The sequence below is a fragment of the Zalophus californianus genome, chromosome 7 (genome assembly GCF_009762305.2).
Source record: "Zalophus californianus isolate mZalCal1 chromosome 7, mZalCal1.pri.v2, whole genome shotgun sequence".
Classification (NCBI taxonomy): domain Eukaryota; kingdom Metazoa; phylum Chordata; class Mammalia; order Carnivora; family Otariidae; genus Zalophus; species Zalophus californianus.
This window is the reverse complement of record NC_045601.1, coordinates 99,321,099-99,338,746: the sequence shown is the minus strand read 5'-3', so window position 1 is coordinate 99,338,746 and position 17,648 is coordinate 99,321,099. Positions and strand designations below refer to the sequence as shown.

General features: G+C 40.3%; 1 protein-coding gene across 6 annotated transcripts in view; it reads right to left on the bottom strand.

Moving 5' to 3' along the window:
- Positions 1–17,648, bottom strand: part of PKHD1 (PKHD1 ciliary IPT domain containing fibrocystin/polyductin) — a 471,355-nt gene that overhangs the window by 371,033 nt on the left and 82,674 nt on the right. For all 6 annotated transcript variants that reach the window (XM_027602298.2, XM_027602301.2, XM_027602300.2 and 3 more), the window contains 2 exons: positions 11,866–12,085; positions 5,062–5,212 (listed from right to left, as the gene is read on the bottom strand). In XM_027602298.2, coding sequence (XP_027458099.2) covers positions 5,062–5,212; positions 11,866–12,085 — 371 coding nt within the window. The remainder of the gene's footprint in view (positions 1–5,061; positions 5,213–11,865; positions 12,086–17,648) is intronic.

The window sequence follows — 17,648 nt, the reverse complement described above, 5'->3', positions numbered from 1 at the left end:
TTCGTTCTAATATACTTTCTCTTGTTTCAATGTATCACAGTGATACATAGTAGTTGGAATCAATGTCTCCTGAAGAAAAGAAAAATGTACCTGAGCTAAAATGAAAAGAAAACCATGATGTATTCATTCATTTATAAATCTATTCATCCATTCCATAATTGTTAATGAGATCTGCTGTGTACTAGGCATAGTTCTAAGCATTTGGAAACAGCAGTGATAAAGTTCTTCTATTCAAGGAGCTTATATACTAGAGTGCCATTAGATTTTTTTTAAAAAAGTTGAAGAATAATACAAATAACACAATAACATGTTTGTGTGCAAATGTATGTGTATATACCTGTGGTGTATGTGTTTGTATGTGTTTCCTTTCAGATATAATCTTCAGAGGATAGGATTAGAGAAGCAACATGTGATTTGGCTTCTTTTAACTATCCTCGTTTGCATTTCTATATTGTTCATTAGTACAGTTGATTCAGTCTCTGTTCTAGCTACTTGGGATATACCAGTGAACAGAGCAGGCAAATGTTTCTGCCTTCTTGGAGGTCATATTCTAGCAAGATAAGCCAGACACTAAATAATAAACATAATAAATTAGTAACATATGTAGTATATTGGCAGGTGGTAAGGACTGTGGGAAAACAGAACAGAGTAAGGGCAATTGCAAGCATGATATATGGGGTGAGCAGCCCTGGGTTGCAGTTTTAAATAGAATGGTAAGCGTCGACCTCAATGAGGAAGTAACTCCTCAGCAAAAAGTTAAAAGTGAAAGGTGGTACTTAAAAAAAGGAGGAGGAAGAGTATTCAAGCAGAAGGAACAGTAAATGCAAAGATTTCAGTGTGGAAGCAAGCCTGGCACGGTCCAGAAACTGCAAGGAGCCAGTGGGCTTGGAATAGAGCAGACAAAGGTGACAAAAGTCAGTGGTGAAGGCAGAGAGGAATTGGAGGAGGGGGTTGGTGCAGAGAATGGCCCATTAGGTCAATATCAGGACTTGACTTTTAATTGCAAGAGAATTTGGGAGCCACTGGAAAGTTTTTGAGAAGAGTGAAATCATCTGACATATTTTGAAATGATCATCAGGGCCCCATTAATATAGACTGAAGGGAGGCAAGGGTGGAAGCAGGGGACCCATTGGGTAAGCCTTGTAACCCTCAGCAAAATGTGATAGTGATGATGATAGCTAACTTGCTACAAAGGCACAGCCAACATAATTTCCTGATGGATTTGATAGAGAATTCAGAGGATCAAGGATACCTCCATGGCCTGAGCAACTGAAAAGCAAGAGCTGACACCAGCTCGGTCCAGGACGGTGGGGGATGGGTGACAGCAGGGACAAGCAGCAGCGATCAGGAGTTCAACTTAGAACCTGCTAGACTTGAGATGCCACTTCCATATCCAAATGAAGATATCAGTAGGCCTTAAGGTTCGGGAATTTAAAGTTCAGAAGAGCTCTGGGATGGAGATTACAATTTGGGAGTCGTGAGCATGGAGAGAGATCTATCTATCTATCTGTCTATCTATCTATCTATCTATCTATCTATCTATCTATCTATCTATCTAGTTCAAAAATTTGCAAAGATCATTTTGGAAAGTCAGCATGTCATTTTCTACCTGCGCCATTTGATTTTCCATATCTTTGAACGCTTTGACTAACACAAATTATCAAGTGCGAATTACTGTGTGTGTTCGTCCTCTCCATTCTCTCCATCATTTCCCTAGTTCAGGTATCTCTGTCCTGCCTCCCCTAGATTCCCCCAGGGCATCCCACACTCAGCAACCAGATCAGTGTGACTGAAGCACACCTGTGATCCTGCGGGGCCTCCTCGAAGATGATCCATCACCTGATGAATTCAAGGGTCAAACCCTTAACTTGCCACCCCCCAGCCCAGCCTACCTTCCCAAACCTAGAACTCACTAGTCCCCTTCACACACGTCATGTTCTTTTCACTATTCCCATGGGCTCTTGCCTCAGTGACTTGTCCATAGTGGTTCCTCCACCTCTTCTCCGCAACCCCGAATGCCTCAACCCTGCCCATTCTTGAAGGCAAGATACAAATGCCACCTACTTCAGCCGACCTAGACAGCTGACCCACCTGGAAATAATCTTTCTCACTTCTGATCCCACACTTGATGGTAGGGGAAGAGCATGGCATGAGCAACATTTCCCAAAGTGAGAACAGCAGGACAGATAGGAACCTCAATTCTGAAAATAAAGTGTTCCATGAACAAACAAGTTTGGATAATACTCCACACAAAAGCTCTCTCTTGGAAATTCCCATTATGTTCTCACATGTGGAATGTTCTCAAATGTCCCTTGGTTAAAAAAATATATATGTATATATTTTTATCTATAAAAAATATATATATATATATATATATTTGTTTAGCCCAGTTTTTACAAATGTATTTGACCTTGGAACACTTTTATCACAAAATATTTATTAACATTCTATGGAACGTCTGTTCCAAGGTTCTCACCTAGTACTTAGAGCTGGAGACCTGAATTCTAGTCCTGGGTAAGCACCTGTCAGCACTGGTTTTCCCCAGATCCACATCCAGATAAGGCAATTGTGTATGCCAACACAAGTGACAGGTCACCCCCACATCTGAGCAGGGAAACCAGACATCCCAACATCTATAGGGTAACCAGACATCCCAGGACTGGAGTCTCCTAGACACTGGCACTTAGCCTAGTAGATTTTGACAGACATGCCCTTCTGGTTCCTAAAGATTGAATGGCTTACTTCCCCCATGTGATTGATGGTCACACAGGCTTATCATGCCAAATTACTAGATGTGTGACCTTTGTCAGGTCACCTCCCTTTAAGGACCTCAGTTAACTCAGCTCTTGAATGAAGGGGCTTGTCTAGAGGGTGTACAACCTCTCCTCCAACTGTGATGAATTAACTCTATGTGTCATTCTTCAAACCTTACCTACTTCCTATACGGCCTCTCTTCCTTCTTAGCCCCTCAAAGGGTCTCTTTCCATGTTACTTTTTTTAAATCTCCTTCAGAGCATGGCAGAGAACCCTGACAATGGCTGCAACTCAATAAATACATGCTGCACAAATATTTAAAGAAGACTGAGGCATTTAAGCCTCTGGGGGAAAAAAATCAAAATTATTCTTTGAGATGATGAAAATTTAAATGAAATCTAAGAGCAAAACAATGTGGTCAAAGCGCAAGCGCCCCCGAGAAATCATGCAGTATCCTTTCCTAGCACTACTATTAGTGGACTAACACCACTAGTGATGGCTAACTGTGGGCATCTACTCAGCGGGAGGAGCAGTTTCAGTGGCTCACATGTCAGGATACCAGCATCCAACCAATCTTATCAGGTGGGTACTATTATTATCCCCACTTTACAGATGAGAAAACTGAAGCACAGAGGGGTTAAGTAACTTGTCTGAAGCCCGCCAGGTAGCAAGTGATAGGTTCAAGTCCCCACAGTCCAGCTCCAAAGCCCTTTCTTCAGCACCGTGCAACCTGTCTCTCCTTTCTTTTCACTGCCATTGCTCCCATGAGCATCCCAACAACTCACATCATTGCCCAGACAGAGACTGAGGCCCAGGAAGACATAGAGATTGCTCAGTGTCCCACAGCTCTCATTCCACAGTACAACACTGATACACAATGCAGCTCAGCAGACCCGTGGCCCTGTGATCAACATTTGAGACGTCACCGAGAGCCAACTGCAAGAAAGGAGCACAGGAGAGAGGGGGAGTCTATGATCCGAGGACTGTAGTCCCGGAGATGATAAAATGGGCAATGGACTGAAAGGAAAAGGCATATTCGGGGGACCCAAGGAAGCCAGAAGTGACAGGCTGATGCAGTCCTCCCTGAAGGGAAGGTGAAGGGGTGTGAGGAGCCTGGGGAGGTGAGGTCAGAGAGGCCCTGGGGGCGCCGGGCAGGAGGCAGACAAGGAAGAGTTAAGGAAGAACAGAAAAGTTATATTATTTGTAATTGCATACATTTTTGACACTAGTCTGAAATTATTCAAAAAGAGAAAGAAAGAAAGAAAGAAGAAAGAGAGAGAGAGAGAGAGAGAGAGAGAGAGAGAAAGAAAGAAAGAAAGAAAGAAAGAAAGAAAGAAAGAAAGAAAGAAAGAAAGAAAGAAAGAAAGAAAGAAAGAAAGAACGAACCATGCCTACACACCCAGGAAGTATAGTTTGGTATTGGGAAGTTTTGACTGAATGAAGCAACATTCACTGGAGAATCTCGTGTAGTGTGTGGCACATAATAGGCACTCCATAAATGTTTGTTCCAAATAAAGGAGACAAAAAGAGGAAAACTGAGAATTGCTTTCATAATGAAAAAGGCACCTAAGGGAGTAGGTGCTCAATAAATATTATTTTTTATCTGTGTATCACCGGAAGCCCAGAGAGTTGTAAAAGACTATCTGATATATTTCCAAAGAGCCCTCAGCCTCTGATTTCAATTCTCGAAAATTTCCTGGGGAGGCTGTGGAATCTCTCAGGGGGGACTTTGAAGAGCACATTCTTCGGGGAGCCACTGGGAGGAGTGGTTTAGATGATGTCAAAACGGATAAATTAAGGTAAAGAGTCCCAGCAGTGCTTTACAGTTCTGATTTTCACATAATCCCCTCAAAAGCCAAAGCTTCCACTCTGCCTTCCACAGAACAGATGAGCCGGATGGACCAGCAGACATCGCCGTCCCACCACCTGAGGATGGCTGAGTGATTTTGAAACCTTCCAGAAGGGCATGGTTAAATTGAGGGCCATTTATTTCATGAAGAAATAAACCACAGAGAGCCCCTTTCAAACATGCACGCGGAGAGCAGGACAAAACACGGAGGAGATTATCTGTTCAGAATTTGCTTTAAAAGAGCTCAGGCAGCATTCATTTGTTTTTGAGAAAATATATGATTAACCATAGTTAACTATGAATTCAGATGTTGTGCATTAGACCAGCTTCTCAAAGTTTGAGAGCATTTAATATTATATATCGCTGCCATTTGGACTAAATTGTTTTTTTAATGTACACAATATTACAAATTTAATTTGAGCTGTTTGAATCAGTCTGTAAAAAAGATTTGATTATACCTGAGTGTTCTGGCCCCGGCTCTTCCGTATCTCAGTAATCTTGGCGGTAATTGGCTGATTAGGCGTCTCACACTCCATCTTTGCCTCAGTTTCCATGGCAATGTTACAGGAGCTATTATAGATGAGAACTTCATCTCTTTCCACTTTAGGGCTGAAACGAGAGGGGAGGTTAAATGGGGTGTCATCAATCTTAATGAAATGCAATTATTTTTACTCTTATTAATCATTGCAAGCCATTAGCTTGTGGCAACTACAGGCCACCATTTGTCAAATTTTGCAAATTTCTGTAATTTTGTTTCCATTCTTTTATTGTTTATTTGTTTTCCTTTTATCTGCACACCCTGCAATGAAAATGCACATGGTAAATATCTTTCACTGAGGCCTTTCTCTTCTCCAAATCTATTAGGAACATTAGCAAAAGCTTCTCCAAAGCACAACTTAACAAGCAATGTGCACACAATACTTCCAGTTCCAAAAATGGAAGCAAATGTTGGGCAGAAGTGGTTTTTTTTTTCTCTTTTCTTTTTTTTCTTTTCCCCTTCCCTCTTTCTGTTCTTACTCACACTTAGTGTTGGGGGAGTGAATTGCCTGAATCCCCCCAGGGCAGATGGAGAAATTGGAAAACCCACACAACTGGCTAACCGGTCCCCAATTCCAACTGTGAAAAAATGAGCTCATTTAGGTTTTCAATTCCCTCTCCCCAGCTGATGGCAATGAGGCTCTGTTGCTAGCAGTGGAACATTAACTTAGTAAATTAATTAAACTTACTTAACAGCCCAGACTAAGGAGATTCGATATATGTGCCACAGTTATACTACCAGCCACTCGCTTTAAAAGTCCTCTTGCTTTAAGGAGAGAAGCCAGACTGGATTTAAAATGAAAAACAGCGGTGTAGCGTTACAGAAAGTCTAAAAACACGCTGTCTAGAGGAGGTGAAAGTGTGGATATTGCAGGCTATAGTCCCCAACAGGTGTGATATTTATTCAACAATAATCCTGGCTTTAGGCATTGTTGCAACTAACTCAGAGATTATTAGTAACAACAATGCATGATGTCTCGTACTTTTCAACAGTTTCACTCGTATGATCTCATTTGGGCCAGTAAAGTAGATAGAGGCATAAAAAATGTAACCTAAAGAGATAGAGATCAGGAGATTTGCATAAAGCCAAACACAGAAGTACAGCAGCTCCGAGATTGGAACCCAGGGGTCCCGTCTCCTAAAGCAGGACTCTCGAGTTTTGAGATGCTGTTTGAACGTCCACACGAAGAAGGCAGCTCCCATGGGAAGACCAGCAAGGGCCACGGAAAGGACAAAAGGTCACTGCTTGAGAAACTATAAATCATGTCGAACTAGAGCATCCGTTCTCAAATTAATGTCAAAATGGTTTCTCCCGCAATTTGCTAGAAATACCAAGAGAACCACCACATCTACTTAGTCTTCTCTTCTTCACAGTAAAAAACTCCCAGCATCGTATTCACCAAGTCAGGGCTTCCATACCCACTGTTCTCTAGACCTTCTAGAAACTGTCCATATTTTAACACCATGCAGCCCAGAACTGAACATACATAGCTTGAGCTGGCCCCCGGGGCTGTGGTCTTCTTTTATCTGAGTCCTCCTTCCCATGACATCTAACACTGTGCTTGCTTTGTAGCCCCATGCTGAAATTAAGATGGTGGTAAACTCAGAGTCTCAGAGCCACGATGCCTGAGGATTTGGCCATGTTTTATTTGTTCAACTGATTTTCTGAAAAGCATTAACATGCAGAGGTTTGGCTAGGAAGCAGACCAGCTAGATTTGAATCCCCGAACAGATATTTACCTTCTATAGGACGTTATAAAGACATGACTCTCTAAGCTTTGGTTTCCACATTTATAAAATGGAGCTATAATCATTGGGTACCTATTTTATATAGGTGTTGAGGGGATAGGGTGAAATGCAGCCTACAAAGTGATTTTCAAAGAATCTGGCACACAGTTAAGTGCCCAATAAAGTTACAGTCTTTGGTGGTACTGATGTTGGCGCTATTACTGTTGAAATGTAAATGTGGGAATTACATGTCATCTCACTGATACAGATCCATTGCTCAAATGCGTTTTGAACCTGGAGCCTGTCTTATAACTACAAATCCATTTAGCTGAGCCATGATCCAGCGGGTAGACAGAGCCACAGGATAAATAAAACGTTCGCTCCTAAAGTGTCACTTGTACTCAAAGTTTCAGAAAAGCAAAGCAAAGTAATTTAACTTGTAAATTAAAATGTAATGTAATATTTAGATAAATATGGAAACATGATTGAATAGAATGCAAAGTTCACATGGATTTTCCAAATAAAACACCTGACTTTAAAGCTAGTTGATGCTGGCAGCAGGCCACTTTGGGCTTTGCAGCTAGAACCTTCCTTTCACTACTGGGGGTGGGGGTTGGAGTTGTTAGAATAGGTTGAGAGGCTCCCTCTCTCTCTCTCTCTCTCTCTCTCTCTGCTTCCACCAGAAATCACTTATAAATATATCAGGAAGGAAGTAAAGTTGGTTTACCACATCATCATGTTCCTTATGAACTGGTACCCAGATTACTACAGACAGTCCTTGAGTTACAATGATCTGACTTATGACTTTTTGACTTTATGATAGTGTAAAAGCAATACCCGCTTAGTAGAAACCACACTTTCAATTTTGAATTTGGATTTTTTCCTGACTAGGGATATATGGTATAATCCTCTCTCATGACGCTGGGCAGCTGCAGTTCCCAGTCAGCCACACGATCACGAAAACAAACAGCCAATACCCTTATAGCTATTCTGTCCCCATACAACCATTCTGTTTTTCATGTTCAGTACAGTAGCCAAGAAATTACATGAGACATTCAACACTCTCTTTTAAAATAGGCTTCATGTTAGATGATTTTGTCCAACTGTAGGCTAATGTAAGTGTTCTGAGCATGTTTAAGGTAGATGAGGCTAAGTAATGATGTTCGGTAGGGTTAGGTGTATTAAATGCATGTTCAGCTTATGATGTTTTCAACTGACAATGGGTTTATCAGGTCATAACCCCGTTGTAAGTCAAGGGAGATCTGTACTTCTATTTTCGAAAGCTCGCAAACCATATGATTAATAATTCATTCTAGAATTTTGTCAGGGATAACACAAACTTAGATGTCTAAATTTCCAGAATTCCCTTTTTCCCTTTTTAGGCAAGGGAAAGAGTATTTGGCCATCTCCTCTATCTGTTGTGTGCCCCCGCTCATGTTCACTACCAGCAACTAACAATCCTCAATCCTACAAGCAAGTATTTTGTACTCAGTATATAAATGATCTGGGATATAGACTTGAACTCAAGGAAAGGAGTGACCAACTTCCTGTACAACCTTTTCTGGTCTTGAGCTTCTACCCTGCTGATGAGCCTTCCTCTGCCCTCTCTAGGCTCTTCATCTGCAAAGACTAGAGAAAAATGGGTTAAGTCACCCAACAATCCTCTCATTTGCCAGTGTAATGCACTATCTTCCATAATCATGTTCTTCTTGTTCTGAAAGAATTAAAACCACTTTCTGTTAGCTTAGGCTTTTTAACAAGCTTTAGATCATATTTCGTTTTGTATTTTTCCCTGGTAATCTCATTAGAGGCTATTTTTCATTAAAAGTCCATCATCAAAATTAGCAGAGACACCAGGATATCAAAATAGACTAACATTTATGAAACTTACCAGTTTCCAAATAGCTACTATTCCATGTTTTCTTCCACAATAATCCTATGAATTAAGTATAAATAGTGTATATATAGACATACATAAATGTAGATGATATAGTTGTGCATGCGCACACGCACACATGCACACAAATAAATATTTATTTTGAGGGAATGTGGTAAACATTTTTGGTCCAAATGGTGGCAAAGAGACTTCTAGCACCTAAGTTTCCTAACTCCTAATCTGTGGCTCTTTCAGTTGGTCTAATCAGATCCAAAAGTAAGCAGGTAATCATGCACACACTCTCTAGGATAGGCATCAAAAACATTTGCAGTGTTTATGTCTCCCTCACTTTGCCTGAAATTGCTTCTGGTGGTTCTGGAATCTCACTGAACCACACACTTCAGCCCAGGCTCTCATTCCTGATGCTGAAGGCACATCATCATGCCAAGTACACTGTCAGCCAGGGGTGTGGGTTCCAGTCCTGACACTGCCAAGGCTGGACTGTGTGACTCTGGAAAGATACTTAGTGTGTCCTTAGAATAGAATCTAAACTCCTTACTAGGGCCTCCAAGACCTTAAATACCTCCCGGAGCTCAAGTAGAGAACTTTCCTTCCTTCTTACTCTACTCCTACCCTTCTGGCCTCTGACAGTTCATAAAATGTGATAGGGCCTTTGCATTGCTGCCCCCACTGCCTGACCATCCATAATGACACCTTCTTCTCCTTAGCTCAGCAAAAGACACTCCAGAGAAGCCTCCCCCGAGCACAGTGTATATAGTAGTCCCCCATGATTTTCTATCACATTATAGCCCTTATCACAACATGCGATCTTGTTTATTGTCTGGCTTCCTCCTCTACCCTTAAAGGTGGGGATTTTGCCATCTTGTTCCTCACTGAGTTATCAGCTCCTGGCACAGTACCTATAACATAGTAGACACTTGATAAATTCTGGATAGACGGATGGATGGATGGATAGATGGATGGATGGATGACCTGTGCATATTTTTGCCACAGATACACGCCTACCTTTGCCAAATAACATCAAATCCATAGAGATAGTGGCTGGCAAGGGGATAGGATAAAGCATTTAAAGGAAATGGGTTCCTTGCAAAGATAATGGCAAGTAGTTCTCCAGGTTCACAAGCATAATCTTAAGAGGAAACAAGGTAAGCCATTTGGCATATAATCTTTTAATACCACTTATATAATTATAGTGTGTTTTCTGGTTATTAAATTAGTATATATTCACTGAAAAAAATTCATAAAAACTCAATGAATAAATGTAAGTAATACTCCAATCACCTAGGGTAGGCACGCAACATTTAAGAATACATCCTTCTAGTCTTTTTTCTGATCACCTGTTATATGTGTATAGAAACATATGTACTATATAGACCATTAATATTAAATCGATACAGGGATGCCTGGGTGGCTCAGTTGGTTAAGTATCTGCCTTTAGCACAGGTCACAATCCCAGGATCCTGGGATCGAGTCTGGCATCAGGCTCCTTGCTCAGCAGGGAGTCTGCTTCTCCCTCTCCCTCTGTTGTTCCCCCTGCTTGTGCTCTCTCTCTCTCTCTCTCTCTCTGATAAATAAATAAATAAATAAATAAATAAATAAATAAATCTATCTTTTTAAAAAAAGATGAAATTGATACACTATTTTGTGACCTGTCCTTTTTACTTTCCAACATATGGTAAGCATTTCCCTCTTCAGTTAAATATTCTACATCATGATTTTTAAAAGTTTCCTAGGATATTAGTATTTAAATTCATCCATTATTACTAAACACTTCATTCCAAATTTTTTGTTATTACACCTAAAACTTCAAAATATGTAGTTTTTCATAAATATTACATCTTTCTAACTGCCTTCTTAAAATCCTAGAAGTGAAATTACTAGAACACAGAGAATGGAGACTTTTAAGTTCATCAGTGCATATTGCCAAATGATATCAATAAGAAGGGCATCACTTTTAATAGGGTCTGAGGCTGTTCCCTCAGAGACTTCCTGAGTAGAGAAGAACATAGAAGAATTTCAAAGAATTGCTGGGGGCCTTGGGGAAGTCTTCATATTCAGCTGAGCTGGGACCTGACATGTGCTTCTTGGTATCCAGCATTCGTGAGTTCTGAAGTCCAGTCCTGCCTGAGAACAACCTCCAGTACCCCATTCCCTATATGACCTAAACAGGGTTCTTCACGCCTTCCAGAAAGCAACCAGCCAAGGAGGCTCCTCTCTTCCTCTGGCTAAACACAAACCTCTCTCTAGTGATGATTCGTCCTAAAACACAGGCAGTCTTGGGACATCAAAAAGTCAGACTGTCAGCAAAAGTGCTGGTTATCTCTTTCATTCTGGGTAATGGGTCTTGTTTAGTTCTAATTTTGAATGGGAAAATAGGCCTTCATTAAACAACCAGGTGTGACCTCTCTATCTACATAAGAAATAAAGAAGAGTGAGGGCGACATTCAGCACTAAAATTTCACACTGCATGGGAAAAGAACTGCTGGCGGAAATTAAGGCTGTCCTGAGTCACCAACAGGATCACACGTTTTCCTTAAGTGTGTTTAGAAAAGGGGGTTTTACCTGGAAAGTGGTGATATTGATTTGTTTGTTTTTTAAGTTCAAAAAAATCTTCATAGGCTTATGGCTCCTAAATCCTAGATCTACAGTAATTCTGCCTGCACATCCCCCCCTTCTTTTGAATAAACATTGTGCAATCTGCTAGATTTCTCTATGACTTTTTTTCATACTTGTGAATCTGTTTGGAAAGAAAAGAAAAAGGAAAAGGGAAAAGAGCCTTCTGTTTTTCATAATGTCTAATCTTTTTCCCCATTGGCATTCACCAGATGTTGCTTTGGATCGGAAGATAAATATTAAAATCTAAGCAAGAACAAAGTGAGCTGTTTACTGGGCAGATTTTTCAGCTGTTCTCTCGAACACTTGAAAAGACAGGAGATGCTTTGATATGCAGACTGGCTGGAATCCACAATGGAATGGTCCCTCTAACAAGAGTGGTAGGCCCTGGGGGCCATGTCCACACAGTCTGCAGTTCTTGATGGTTCCATCTGTCCATTGGCCATGCATTTGTGGGGAAGGTCAGGGAGGGAGAAGACAGGATTACCTGATGAAAAGGCCTAAGAACCATGGGGACGTTGACTCTGTCCAATGATCTGGTGCAAAGAGGCACTGGGGACTTTCTTCACAAATGTAGAGGTAAGGCCATGATTGGGGCAGTGTCTCTGTCCCCACAGTGACAGTCAAATCACACTGCACGTACGTGCAGCTAGAGGCTTCACAGCTCTCCTCCGCATGCTTCAGGCCACACAGGAAAGCCAAGGACACTGCAGGAAACACTCACAATTAGTTTAGGCAGTAACCACAGAAAGAACTAAAGGCCTCACACTGTTACATAAATGCATTTCATGTGTTGCCCCTTGACCAATAGGAAAATAAAGTTATCGGTTTACTTTTCTTAAACATGCATGATGTGTACAAACACATACAGAAGAATATAAGTAAAATTTTGTAAAATATGAGTCATCATAATAAGAAAAACTCATATGACTCTCTAAGCTAACATAAGGTCTAAAACTATTGTGATGCCCTCGAATCTGTCTCTTCCTCAAGTCCATCATCTTCCTCCTCATCCTCAGAAATAACCCCTTGCATTTTTTAAAACACGTCCTCACATGGGTTTGTATTCCTAAATGAGAGATTGTTGAGTTTTACTTGGTTTTTAATTTTATACAATAGAATACATGACATATTTTTGGACCTCCTTTTTTCCATTCAGTATTACAGTGTCAAGATTTATCAAGTTCCATATTATCACATAAAACTTGAGAATACATTTTCACTGATGTTTAACACTTCATTGTGTGAAATCACTACAGTATGTTTACCTATTCTCTTACCAAGGGACTTCTGGTTATTTCCCAGTTTTTGCTACTACAAACACATACTAAATTTCCTCTAGGGTATATGCCTTAAAGAAAATTACTTGTTCATAAGATAGTACCAGTTCAACTTTGCAAGATAGTGCCATATTATTTTCAAAGGGCTTGCGCCATTTTACTATAGCCTACCAACTACAGTCATGAGTTTCCATCACTCCACCTAACTGTCAGCACTTGGGATTATCAGACTCTTAATTTTGGCCAGTCCAAATACAGTGGGGCAACCCATTCCAACCTTAATTTGCATTTGCATCATTACTTTTTAGGTCAAACAACTTCTTATATGTCAGAACTCATATTTCCTCTTCTGTGAAATTCCTCTTTCTGTCATTTGCCCTTTTTTATCCTGGAACGTTTGTCTTTTTCTTATTGATTTGTGCCCTTTATATATTTTGGGTACTAATCCTAGAAGGTTATATGGTTACTCATACCTTCTCCAAGTTCTTGGAGAGCCTTTTCATTCTCTTGATGGGATCTCTTGATTAACCGAAGTCCTTGATTTTTATATAATTTTAACTATTAACATTTTATGAAGAAGAAAAGCAATTATTTGAAGCCCTTTGACCCTTAGGCCACTTCTTTCTCAGTCATGAGACACAATGTAAAAAGCATCAACCAGGCAGACTGGCAATAACGTTTAAGAGGAAGATTAACAAGTCTCTACATGAGATGGTTGGGGAGCAGCTCTTTTTGAAAACCTTAATAAAGCAAAAAAGAAAAACAAAGAAAAATCTCTCCAGCCTTCTACCTCTGCAGCTAACCCGTCAATGCAAATATGGAACAAATACTACCAAGGACTGTGGGCTTGAACCCAAGCTGCCCTACCTACATCACAGTACGGCATGCATCAAAGGGCACAGGAGACAAGCACATGTGAGAAGGTTTATAATTGTTCAATCACATCCAAATAGTATTATGGTTGCTGGTATATTCCAAAGCCCCTGACACATAGTAGGTTCTTGGTGAATGTGTTCAGGATGAATTAACAGCAGTTAAGATGGCTGACAGTAGGACTCTTGGGTGGATAGGCAAAACAAAAGAACTTTCCAGTTAGTAAGCCCTAGGGCAAATATAGGCTCAACCCCTATAAAATAATTAACTCATTATGGGTGATGAGGTGGATGCAAACTGACAAGGTGGATTCTGAAAAGTACCCAGGGCTGAGGGTCAGAATCCAAGGTTCTGCCACGAAATCGAATTGTGTGACCTTAATCACTAAAGCTTTTCATGCCTCATGGAAAAATTAAAGTTCCATGAAGAAGTCATGCCATCTAACTCAAGGTATAAATGCAAGAAACATGAACATCAAAGATTTTGCTGATTTTTAAAAAAAATACAAAGTACTTTCATTTCAGTGAACAAGATGTTTTGGCAAACCGTCATATGAAAGAGTAGAATCCTTCTTTGGTTAGAAGTGCCAGCGGAGGCGGGGGGGTGGGGGGGGTGGAGATGTAAATTCAGATAACACCAAAAGCAGCAAAAGCACTTCCTCAGAGCTCCACCTTTATCACCCCTGCCCCCCTGATGAAAGAAAACACATGACCAGCCCCGGGCAGGGGAAAAGCAAAATAATAATTAGGGAGCCTGGAGTTCTAGGCCCTCATCCACAGCCTGGAATGAGAAACACCACCATCCTTAGTGTGCAAAACCACACTACGGAATAAAACTGAGCGTGGGTCAGAATTCAAAGTGGCCTTGGTAAATTAGAGAAATTACAGAAATAAACAAAAAAACAAATGAAAACAGGAAGGCCGTAAACCACAGGAAAAAAAAAATAAGAAAACTCGTGTAAATATCACATGAGGAACGTCCAGCTGTGCGCAAGCATGTCAGGAAAAAAAAAAAGGAGGAAAAAAAACCATCCTTGGAATAATCGTAGGTAACAGTAAGATTATAAACAGCAAGACAGCGACATGGTTGTAAAAACCAATCCGGTGCCAGGTTCAAGGCAGTTAATCCTCCGAGGCTCCCTGATGGGGCCAGAACTGGCTTACACAGAGGAGTTGTGTAGTTGGAGACTTCAAATTAGGGGGGAAAAAAGGTAGGAATTCAGAGAGGGCTCGGAAGAGAAATGCCAAAATGTTTAGTTAGTGGAAAGTTTCTGATTCATTAGGTCGCCCCAAAATTTGCATTTCTAACAAACTCGCAGGTGCTGATGCTGATGCTCCAGCAACAACATTAATATGATATTATGGGGCGCCTGGGGGGCTCAGGCTGTTGAGCATCCGACTCTTGGTTTTGGCTCAGGTTATGATCTCAGTGTCCTGGGATTGGGCCCCACTTTAGGGTCCGCGCTCAGCATGGAGTCTGCTTGAGACTTCCTCTCCCTCTGCCTCTGCCTTTCCCTCTCTCCCTCTCTCCCACTCTGTCTTTCTAAAATAAATAAATAAATCTTTAAAAAAAATAATATGATAGTCTCAATAATAATGTAATTCCCAGTAATAATACCCTTGAGAACCACTGTGTTAGAAGGACTGAGATTAGTCAGCATTCTGAAAGGCTGATTAAGTTTGAAAAAAGGAGTGTGGGGGAGCATCAGTTAAGTAAAAGGATGGATTGCTCTGACAAAGGCAACTGAGAAACACGGCTAAATGCTGCTGTGAGATAGTCCTCTTCAAAAACCTTTTAAAATATAACAGATTCTTAACTAAATTGATTATATGCAATCCTATCTGAAAGTAGGGGAATTATTAGCAGTTTCTAACAAGTTGTGAGACACATTCTGTTTGATCATTTGATGTCCATTACAGACCAACTTTCTAGGAAAAAAAAATACACAAACAAATTCAAAATGTTTTATCCAACTCAGGAATTTGATAGAATCCCTGAATACCATCCTGGGTCTGAAGTAAGAAACCAACAGAGTTGGCTTTCACCAGTTCCTCTCCATTTTTAGACACTGTAATTAAAAGTCTTTAAAAAGATTTTTTCTTTTTTTATGAAAGAGGAAAGTCCAATTACCCATTTCCCAAGTGAATGAGCTGCTCTTGCACAATCAGTGGGTGTTTGGTGACACCTTGTGGCAAAGGTCAGAGTTACAGCTTCCAGCTTCTGTTTTCCTTTTTTAAAAAATCAAGGCATTTTGATACAAAGCTTTTGCAGAGCAAAGGAAACAATCAACAAAACCAAAAGACAACCGACAGAATGGGAGAAGATATTTGCAAGTGACATATCAGAGAAAGGGCTAGTATCCAAAATCTATAAAGAACTTATCAAACTCAACACCCAAAGAACAAATGATCCAATCAAGAAATGGGCAGAAGACATGAACAGACATTTTTCCAAAGAAGACATCCAAATGGCCAACAGACACATGAAAAAGGGCTCAATATCACTCGGCATCAGGGAAATCCAAATCAAAACCTCAATGAGATACCATCTCACACCAGTCAGAATGGCTAAAATTAACAAGTCAGGAAACAACAGATGTTGGCGAGGATGCGGAGAAAGGGGAACCCTCCTACACTGTTGGTGGGAATGCAAGCTGGTGCAGCCACTCTGGAAAACTATGGAGGTTCCTCAAAAAGTTGAAAATAGAGCTACCCTACGGCCCAGCAATTGCACTACTGAGTATTTACCCCAAAGATAAAAATGTAGGGACCCGAAGGGGTACGTGCACCCCGATGTTTATAGCATCAGTGTCCACAATAGCCAAACTGTGGAAAGAGCCAAGATGTCCGTCAACAGATGAATGGATAAAGAAGATGTGGTATATATATACAATGGAATATTATGCAGCCATCAAAAAAAATGAAATCTTGCCATCTGCAATGACATGGACGGAACTAGAGGGTATTATGCTGAGCGAAATAAGTCATTCAGAGAAAGACATGTATCATATGATCTCATTGATATGAGGAATTCTTAATCTCAGGAAACAAACTGAGTGTTGCTGGAGTGGTGGGGGGTGGGAGGGATGGGGTGGCTGGGTGATAGACATTGGGGAGGGTATGTGCTATGGTGAGCGTTGTGAATTGTGTAAGACTGATGAATCACAGACCTATCCCTACGAAACAAATCATACCTTATATGTTAAAAAAAAAAGATAGAAGAAAAAGATAGTAGGAAGGGAAAAATGAAGGGGGGGAATCGAAGGGGGAGATGAACCATGAGAGACTATGGACTCTGAGAAACAAACTGAGGGTTCTAGAGGGGAGGGGGGTGGGGGGATGGGTTAGCCTGGTGATGGGTACTAAGGAGGGCACATACTGCATGGAGCACTGGGTGTTATACACAAGCAATGAATCATGGAACACTACATCAAAAACTAATGATGTAATGTATGGTGATTAACGTAACATAATAAAATAAAATTTAAAAAAAACTAATGATGTACTATATGTTGGCTAACTGAACATAATAATAAAATAAATAAATAAATAAATAAATAAATAAATAAATAAATAAATAAATAAAGGCATTTTGAGAAGTCCTTTTCTAAACTTATATCGAGTCTTTTAAGATGTAACAATTTCTATACCTCTTCTTCTATGAGTTATCAACCTTCCAATATCACAATTTACCTGTCCCAAAAACCTCAGTGATTTTTATTTTGTACTTCTAATCAAAACTGTGTCTCGACATAATACCAAGGAGTTTTAAAAAGTTAATTAGCTTAAGCTGTGTATGTGTGACAGCCTTTTAAAGGAGGGAGACTGTAGCAGTATTAGTTAAATATTGGAAACTAGAAATATGGAGTCTTGGTTTTCTGTTTCCACAATTTCCCAATTCATTCATTCCTTCATTAAGCATTAATTTTGCACATGCGCTGTGCCAGCACTGGTCTATGCACAGGAGGGAGAGTGGAGAAGTAAAGAAGCTTAAACCTAACTCTTCCACTTTATCTTAAGTTTCCTATTGTGGAATCTTCCGTGGAATAGATCTTTCTTCTATAATGCTCTGCTTATACATATGATGATAATAGGAAGTTCCATTTCTAGTTTGTATT